General features: G+C 38.0%; 1 protein-coding gene across 1 annotated transcript; it reads left to right on the top strand.

The window, feature by feature from the left end:
• Positions 1–839: 839 nt before the first annotated feature.
• LUM (lumican) lies at positions 840–9,062 on the top strand. Its single transcript, XM_030323367.2, has 3 exons — positions 840–1,344; positions 3,726–4,611; positions 8,242–9,062. The coding sequence occupies exons 2-3, from the start codon at positions 3,747–3,749 to the stop codon at positions 8,394–8,396; spliced, it is 1,020 nt and encodes a 339-aa protein (XP_030179227.1). The 5' UTR covers positions 840–1,344; positions 3,726–3,746; the 3' UTR covers positions 8,397–9,062.
• Positions 9,063–10,334: the final 1,272 nt, after the last annotated feature.

Here is a 10,334-nt window from a genome sequence, read left to right as displayed (position 1 = left end):
AGTTGCTTTAACATTCTTTGAGTTACTTTCAAGAATATTATCTTTTGTTTTTTTTTAACAGTCCCATGACAAAAAATAAGGCACTACTCCAATATTAGTTTCTCAGGCAAATGTATTCATAATGACCAGGGAGACTGAATAACTCCACAGGTCTCATAGTCAGTTATTTTAAAGTGGAAAAATCTTAACATGTGGCAACTTATGGTGAAATATCTTATTCTAAAAGTTCCTGTAGCCACAAGGAACTGAAAAATTTGGAGACAAAATAAATCCTCTAAATACAGCTGATACAATCAAAAGATGAAATCGACAAGAACTGAGTATATCACTCATTTGCTAAAAGCATGCATCAGGAACTAACAATTAAAGATGTATCAAACCAGGCCCTCGGGAGATTACAACTTTGCATAACTTCTAGTTTTGGGGGGAAAAAATATACTGCTAGCATGCAACAAGAGAATGAAAGATTACTGCCTTGTGATATTTTTAGTGTACATTTTTTCATGTTCTTTTATGTTTTTTGGCATTAAGCTATAGAATACCATCCCCGAGTAAGGTTTTGGATGAAGTCCTAAATTAAATCCACAAAATAAGAAACAGGCAGGACATTGCTGATCGGTTCCAGATCTGAATAACATAAAATGAATCCTCTTAACATAAAAAATAAACTGGAAATGTTGATTTTACCTTTTATGTCAGTCCGTAAATGAAGCATTTTTCGTATTTTAGAAATGAATGTGAGTTACCTCCTTAGCCCCCAATTAAGGTAGTCCAAATGAGTAAATATCAATTTCAAGTATATGGGAAAAAAAAAAAAAATTGATTCTTCTGAAGACTCATTTGCATTTTCCTGGAATTATTTGTTGTGTTTATGATTTATGAGACCTTTAGATGAACCTGAGAGTTGGTTGAGAGAACAGCACCTAATCGTTCCCACAGCTCCAGAGAGAAAGAGCTTTGCAAGAGAAGTGCTCCTACAGGAGATGTCTTTTTTGCAGCAGGACTCAATTCTTGGTTCAAAGCTATGGTATTTGGGCTAGTTAAGCACGAATCTCTCTCCCATTCCATAGGGAATGAGCTGGGCAGTCCCTGCTCCCCACGTCCACCTGCACTTCGTTAGAGAGCGGAATGCTCACATGCCACCACCCCACAAGATCCCCACAATGACATAACTCCATGCAGAGACTGGCGTGACTGGGCTGGGTTTCCCCCCCTTCAGCTCTTGTATCACTAAGAATCTGGCAGCCAGTTCCGTCCTGACAGAGTTCACAGCATATATTGGTGGATTCTTGTCCATAGTGCATCTGCTTTAAGAATTAACGAAAGCAGTATCAAGACAGTAAGGTAAGTGCTGTTTTAACTATAGCACTGGGGATGCTGACTGTTTGGGACAGTGTTTATTGTAACAGGAACAGAAGAAATTCCAGAGCAACATTGCCAATTGCTACTCAACAGCAAATCCACAGTTTTGAGCATTTACTTTCACATTTTGCTTAATATGCTTTCCATGATTTAGGGATTTGAGATAAATTTTATATAGTATATGTTGTACTGCTTGGCAATGGAAGTTATACAAAGTTTCAAAATTGGAATGAGACACTACTTAAAACTGAACATAGTAAAAAAGTTTGGCATTTAAAATGTTTGTTATTTTATGCTAATTAGTTATATACGTTAGTGTTGTTAAAACCCAATTTTGAAGTGAAGAAAGGCCATTTCAATTAGCATTCAAAATACTTTATATTGTTATAATTTGTTACAATTTACAATGAACATGTTATAAAAATGTGAGCTAAAAGACTTAGACATGAATCACATTTCTATTTTGTTAATTTCAAAGATTTGATTTTTGGATGTACGTCTTAAAAAACATGTTTTAAAGAAATTCTGGGAAAGATGATTTACTTTTTGAGAAAAGCATTTCCTCCATAGCCACAGGTATTTGGAAAAAAACTGGGGAAAAAGCACAGAGCGCTTTTGCCTCATAGTGGAGTCATTATATGGTTACAAACTCTCTTTGAATTCAGAGCCCTTGTTTTTACTCTGCCAAAAAGTATGGAAGCATTTTTTCATTACTATTCAATACTCATATTATAGTAAGTTTTAGTTTTAGTGTATACTCAGTTTAAACAAGGTGGAGGTTTTTTAATGGAGCAAGACAAATCTTTACAACATTAACGTATTACAACTTAAAAGAATCCTGTAATTACATTAACACTATGTAATTGTTCTCCTGGCCAAGTCCTGTCAGCTAAATTAAATGATGCCATCGTAATCTTAGGGAATAATTTCCCGAGAATCTGGCTACGTGTTACATTATGTCAGCTATCAGAGTGATTCCAACAACTTTTCTAGGGTTTCATCTGCTAAAATAAAGTGCCTTATAATTTCAAATTGAAGCAAAGAAAAAAGATGTCTCAATTTCTCATGCTAAACATTCCTACTCATCTCAACCAATCTAGGCACATAAGTTTGTACCATATTTCTCGCAAGAAGATATATAGTGGAATGTGGATCCTGCTTCACATTATGATTTCCCTTCCAGAGTTATCCTTCAGACATAACTCTCCACTCTACAAAAGCCCAACTCTTTACCTAAACTGCTAACCCTTTATTTCCCCAAGCAATTGAAATATACTTTATTGAGCCTCACTTAGAAACATGCTCATATGAGAGGATCACTGTTACAGCTTATTTTTAATTTATATTCTCAAGGTTGTCCTTTCCTACATGGTTCATAATGCCACTGTTCACAGCAGACTCTCCTCAGTTCTACCTCTTTTCCACTTCCGTGCTGTGAGAGCACTAAAATCCAGAGAAGTGAGCCATGCCTTCCTAACTTTTGGCATGAAGCAGGTAGAGAACTGGTGAGTTACTGAGAAAGGACAATTTTAATTCAAAACTTGAAAATAATAGATGTTTTCTATCAGTTGGATCTCTTTATGGGTTTAATTATTTTTTAGAATTTGTGACATTTCCCTGACTAATTAAAAGCACGTTCTAAAACTAATATGCCAAATATTAATTTCGGAAGACAGTTGTGTAATGCACCTAAAGGTATGGAATAGTAAAGACAAGTCAAGATAATATACACACACACTCACGCCCACCACGAATTCTGTTCTTCCTCCTCAGCACCGACAATACCCAGACATTTTTAAAGGAATGTACCCCCCCACCCCTCCGCACACACACACATAGATAAGAATAGCTTTCCTTCAGGCAAAACCACAGATTGCCCCTATTCCCAGGGAGGGTCTTCTTAATGAGATATTTTAATGATAGTGAATGGTAGGGTACAGGGTACAGCTTACAATTGTCTTTCCATTTTCATTTTTTCTGGTTTTCAAGGATGTTCTGAAGCAGTATACTAACATGGTGGCTAGTGGGCACCACCCAGAAACCTATTGCAGGAAGGCATTTAATTAAGGAAGGACCTAGAGAGATTGACTGTCGGGCCTGGCTCGTCCAGAAGGGGGCGCATGTGTATGCAATCTGACCTGAAACTTGTTCACCACCCCAGAAGTTGCACAAGTGCATCCTTTTCCTGACGCTTAAATACAGATTAAAAAGACATCATTAGATGCTCTAAAAAAAAAAAACAAAAAAACAAAAAACTATAAAATAATAAAATACACATTTGCTAATGCATTTAACACTGCAAATCCAATATCCTTTTCCTGAAAGTGTACTATTTTATAATAATATGTTTTCACTTTATTTAGGAGTCAAAGCATTTGCCAAACATGAATCTAGGTGTGTTTATTCTCCTCTTGGCATTAACTGGTGGTGCCAGCGGTTATTACTATGACGATTATGATTTCCCTCTATCGATTTATGGGCGATCATCACCAAACTGTGCACCAGAATGTAACTGCCCTGAAAGCTATCCAACAGCCATGTACTGCGATGAGCTGAAATTGAAAAGTGTGCCGATGGTGCCTCCTGGAATCAAGTATCTCTACCTTAGGAATAACCAGATCGACCACATTGATGAAAAGGCCTTTGAAAACGTCACTGATCTGCAGTGGCTCATTCTAGATCATAACCTTCTAGAAAATTCCAAGATAAAAGGAAAAATTTTCTCTAAACTGAAACAACTTAAGAAGCTGCATATAAATTACAACAACCTTACGGAGTCTGTGGGCCCACTCCCCAAGTCCCTGGTGGATCTCCAGCTTACACACAACAAGATAACGAAGCTTGGCTCCTTCGATGGACTGGTAAACCTGACCTTCGTCCACCTCCAACACAATCAACTGAAAGAGGATGCTGTTTCAGCTGCTTTTAAAGGTCTTAAGTCCCTCGAGTACCTTGACTTGAGCTTCAACCAGATGGCCAAACTGCCCTCTGGTCTCCCAGCATCTCTTCTAACTCTCTACTTGGACAACAATAAGATCAGCAACATCCCTGATGAGTATTTCAAGCGTTTTAGTGGGCTGCAGTATCTACGTTTATCTCACAATGAACTGGCTGATAGTGGAGTACCTGGAAATTCTTTTAATGTATCATCCCTGCTTGAGCTGGATCTCTCCTATAATAAGCTTAAAAACATACCGACTGTCAACGAGAACCTTGAAAACTATTACCTGGAGGTCAATGAACTCGAAAGTAAGTAGAAAGCTGTGCCTGTACGTGACTGAGGTTTCCTCAAGTTTTTACATGCCTGAACTGTGCAAGTAAATATGGTCTCTGGCTCCATTAACAGAAATGAATAAACATGCCAATAAAATATCTATCCCTCTAATTCAAATATAGAAGAATTCTAGCTCAGTTATTTATTCAATGTTTGGCCTTTCTTTGGAGTGCCCAGATCAGAAACTATTAAGCTCATAGGACTTGAATACAAATTTCTTCAAATTTAATATTTTGGGCTAATTCATCCTGCTGTGTTAGCTCTTGATATCTGTTATCACTTGCCTCTGTTGTGATTTAGATTTCTGTCCGACATTTATTTCTTGGCAAGTTCTAGCTGGAGGAGGAACAAACAAGTCCAGAAGAGGGATGGCTAGCAGAAGCTTTCAAATGTCCCTCCTGCTTATCTCCAGAGCAGTTCACATATATTCGTGGTCTCCTCTGACATCTTTACTTGGGACTCCACATATTACGCTGCTCTTATGGACCATCATCTGTCTCTGTCATCTGTGTCATGGTGTGTGTGGTCTTCACAGTGTTATTTTGAAAATGGTGAGGAAGATTAAGGAGGGAAGGAATAGGAGCATCTGGGTGGCTCATTTGGTTAAGTGTCTGACTTTGGCTCAGGTATGATTCGTGGTTCATGAGTTCAAGTCCCGCATCACTCTCTGTACTCACAGCTCCGAGCCTGGAGCTTGCTTCGGATTCTGTGTCTCTGTCTCTCTGCCTCTCCTCTGCTTGCGTTCTCTCTCTCTCTCTCTCTCTCTCTCTCTCAAAGATAAATAAACATTAAAAATTTTCTTTGAAGAGTTAAGGAAATCGATGAGGGTTCAGAATCTTTTTTAATAGTATGAAAGAGCTCCTTCTTTTATACACAACACTTAACCTCGTTTGATTTTTCCAATTTCTCCTTCCTTTCTCCTGCTGCCATTGTATACTTTTTATTTATCTTCTGGGTAGGAGTTTGACCTGATCCACTTGGGCTGTTCATGTATTCTTTAGGTCTTTTGGGACATTTATCAATTAAAGCCATACAGATTCGGGTGGGAAATTGAAATTCACCACACTCCATCTTATTCTTTAACGAAGGTGGCAGGAGAGATAACCTATGGTTCACGGACAAAGTTGTTTAAATCAAAAGGCAGGTGGGAACTGTTGATTTACTTATAAAGCAATTATATCTGCAAAGTAATCTATTGAAACTGAACATCTTTATGCCATGAAAGTTGGTTCTTTTGTCATTTTCGATAAGGATATTGACATTTCCATCCAAAAAATTACAGTATGACTTATTAATATGATACTTTGTGATTCTGCAACAATTTTGTGTAACCCCTAGTAGGGTTGGGGTGTTTTCAAGAGGGAGACCATGACTGCCAGATCTGAAATGCCACATATCCTTTCTTGTGTCTGGAAATCTTGCTTGTCATACAATATAGAGAAAACGATCATAGCTGAACCCTTACAGTCATTTCTAGTGGAAAATTCACTCTGTAGCAATATATGGTCCCATATTATAAACATTTGTGGTCAGGAGGAAGGATATTCAGACATCCCAAAACGCTAATGGGATTTAAGATACTTAAGGGTTGAAGAAACCCATTAGATTTGGTTGGTGGAGGTCTATCCATGTGAGTGGGGCTACCTCATACTCTGAGACAAGAAAGGGAAGACACACAGATGCAGGAAAATCTGGAAGTATAAAGACCAGGATGATTACAAGAAGGAAGAGATGATATAGGAGATGAGAAAGGCGGTCCGTGGAAGAAATGCCAGTGGTCACTCAGTGTCAAGCTGAGCTTGAAACCACACACAACTGCCATTTGAATGTGACTGTTTAGTTACTCTTATTCCTTTCTCATCTTGACATTTAGGTATATCCATTTCAAGTATTCTTGTTGTTTGACTTTGCATGTTTGCAATTCAACTTCTTTTGCTACGTAATAATTATGGGTAGCAATTGTCCACATTCTCTTAAGATACAAAGAGCCCCTTCATGTTTTTCTGATATTAGGAAATATATGGTCAAAGATTATTGTCCTATTTCAAGCTTTCAACTTTAAGCTCAACCCAGTCACAGATTTTCCTAACTTGGAAAAGAGGGCAAACTTAAAAGGACATCAATAGTTATTCGGCACATATAGTGTGCAGTACTGTGGGCGAAGTGGCTTCCATACCAACATCACTCCAGTCTTCATGTAACACAGTGTGAAAGATACGTTATAGCTAATAAGAAGATCAGATAAATGTTCCAAAGTCACCCAGAGGATCAATGGCAGAGATAGAAAAGTAACATCAGCCTAAACCCATGTTTTTTTCCATTCCTCCATGCTTTCTCAGAGACAGGTGTCATAAGATCCCTGAAATTTGACTGATGAGTTAAAGACAACATCTTAATAGAGAGAACAGTGTGTTGAGCCCCACTGAATTTAAGAATGAAAGAAAATAACACAGGGGACCAGATAAGTCAATCTGAAGTGGACTTGAGCAAACATAGGCAGTTTCTATGTACACACCTAGATCATGCAATCTAAAAGCAGCCTCAGTTTCTACTCAAAACTAAATCAGTTTTTCATCTGTGGCAGCTTTTCTTCCACAGAAGAAAAGGACACGAGCTCTGATCATGGACATTCTATGATTTGCTTTTGGCTTTGGAATTTTGAATTATCGTCATGAAGGGTGGTTGTTGGAAAACTCTTCAGAGGTCATCTAGTCTCTTATTTTAAGATGCAAAACCCCAAGATGTTTATATTGGCGAGATTGCTCACACAACAGCACCAATCTTAGATTTCTTCAGCTAGACTAAACATTTCAAAAGAGTGCTCAGATAATATGACAGATTAATTGAATGGCTTTTAAAATCCAGTGTTTCTAAATGCAGATAGGATAATAAGTTCTATTCTCTCAAACATTCAACTGAATGTCCTGATCTGCCATAAGTATTCTTAATATTTTTTTTATTTTTTATTTTATTGTTTATTTAGTTTTAATTCTTTAAAATATTTATTCATTTTTGAGAGACAGAGATAGAGTGTACGAACAGGGGAGAGGAAGACAGAGAAGGAGACCCAGAATGGGAAGCAGGCTCCAGGCTCTGAGCTGTCAGCACAGAGCCCAATGTGGGGCTCAAACCCACGAACAATGAGACCCTGACCTGAGCCAAAGTCAGACCCTTAACCGACTGGGCCACCCAGGCGCCCCAATTTTGTTATTTATTGTAGGAGAGACAGAGACAGCATGACCAGGGGTGGTGCAGAGAGAGAGGTAGAGAGAGAATCCCAAGTAGGCTCCACGCTGTCAGCACAGAGCCAGATGCAGGGCTGAAACTCAAAATGAGATCACAACCTGAGCCGAGACCTTAAGAGTCAAAAGCTTAGCCAGCTGAGCCACTCAGGTAACCCTCTACTATAAGCATTCATTGCTAAGTATTGTTGTGTCACTTGGTAGCCTGAAACAGTCCTGTAGCAGTTCCAAATTCAAAGATCTATCAAGTAGGTGGGAAGGACTTTTAATAGACATTATTATGGATTGGAGCATTTTTTAAGTGATCAGTTCAAGTCCATGGACTAAAAAAGTAATGGACATTTTCTATTCTTTAATTTCCAGAGTTCGAAGTAAAGAGCTTCTGTAAGATCCTGGGACCATTATCCTACTCCAAGATCAAGCACTTGCGTTTGGATGGCAACCGTCTCACGCACACCAGTCTGCCCCCCGATATGTATGAATGTCTACGTGTAGCAAATGAAATCACCGTTAATTAATATCTACGAATTCCAATTCTATTGAGGTGGATCCCGGAGCAACATTTTATGGTTACGTTTGTGTGTGTCAGTTTTGATAGTATTCATTTTTGTCGCTGTTTTTACTTCCATGAATTTTAAATTCTGAAGGAAATGTTTTGTAAACATTTTACTCCTTTTTTTTTTTTTACAAGAAAAGATGAAAGGCAGGCCTATTTCATCACGAGCACAGACACAGACACACACATAGACAACAAACTTATGCTTTATTTGTAAATTTAGTATTTTCTACATCTCTACTGTCAAATGATGTGCAGAATCTTCTACTGGTTACATGGAAGTCAGCCCAGCATTATAATTCCTAAATCAACTCAATGTGCCAAAAAGCATGGGCTACCCACGTATGGATGTTTGGTGTCTTGAACCAAATTTCAATGTTCAGATTGGTTTAGCTGAAAAATAGGTGGTAAATTTTGAGGCCGATGATTTTGCAAAATACTAGACCAAATCCTTGAAGCCCCATACACATAAAGTGATATTTTTGGTGTTAAGGATTTATATGGTTACCTAATGAAACTTTTCTTTTCTAGAATTATTTTTTACTCTAAGTCATGTGTATGTTTCTTTTTAATCATTTGCATGTTATGTTTAACAAGCTAATAGCAAAATAAAACACGGCAAATGGCATCACTGTGCTTTCTTTTGGAATTCATACCTCTCATATATAAAACAATAGATAAAAATTTTAAAACCATCTTTAACCTGCAATATTTTGCTTATGTTGAATAGAGTTTTTCACTAAATAAATTGTCTGCTTCTAGCATCCATTTGCAAACATCTCTGAAACACATCTTACAGTATGTACTTAAAAGTGTGCAGATCTGAATTTCAGTTCACGTTGCGAGAGGGGATTCCCTTTACTAGGTAATTCTCTGGACATCAACTGAGTGTCCTACAATCCAACTCCATTTTGATGCTGTCTGCCTAGAGACAGTATCAGATTTCACAGATTAAGGGTTCAGTCTTACAAGACCCCCGCACCCCGGTGCTTCGGATGCCAGGCATAAGCCCAAGTCATCACCTGTACTTCTGATCAATTGGCTACAAATCAGAGGTTCCTAAGACCCCCTCCTTGGGTACAATTAATTTGCTAGAGAGACTTATAGAAATCAGGAACCCTGTTTACTCACTAGATTACCAGTTTATTATACCAGGATATAACTCAGGAATAGCCTGATAGAAGAGATGCACAGGGCAAGGTGTATGGGAAGGGCAGAGGGCCACCATATCCTCTCCAGGAGCACCACTCTCCTCAAATCTCCACAAATTCACCAGTCCAGAAGCTCTCTGAACCCCACTGTCTTGCGATTTTATGGAGGCTTTCTACACACACAGGACTGATTAAATCACTGACCGTTGGCAATTGAACTCTATTTCCAGCCCCTCTTAACTCCCTGGAGGTAGGAAGGGGCACTGAATACTCCAACCCTTTAATCACATGGTTTGTTCTCCTGGCAATCAGTCCCCATCCTTGGGTTATCAAAGTGCTTTCCAAAAGTCACTCTGTTATCATAATAAAGGACAACTTTATTGTTCTTATGAAAGGAATACTAAATATTTTAGGAGCTGTGAGCCAACAAACATGGGCAAAGATAAAATATATATGAGGAATATATTTTGGTCATCTGAATGACCAAATATACATTTTATCTAAGTCACGATATCAGAATTCTTAAATCTCACAACTTCCTTGGATATTTAACATTACTCTGTTTCTGTTGGTTTTACTGATTTATATGTAATGATATTCTATTAAATAAGAAACTTCTATAAGATCTCAGCAATCACTGCTTGGTTGTTAAGCAAAAATGGTGGACAACTCCCAGGATTGAAAATGTGAATGTATATACATTTTTTGAAAATGAGACTTTAGAAAATCAATGTATCTTAAAGCCAATA

The sequence above is a fragment of the Lynx canadensis genome, chromosome B4, assembly GCF_007474595.2.
Source record: "Lynx canadensis isolate LIC74 chromosome B4, mLynCan4.pri.v2, whole genome shotgun sequence".
NCBI classification, from domain to species: domain Eukaryota; kingdom Metazoa; phylum Chordata; class Mammalia; order Carnivora; family Felidae; genus Lynx; species Lynx canadensis.
This window is presented reverse-complemented; position numbering and strand designations above follow the sequence as displayed.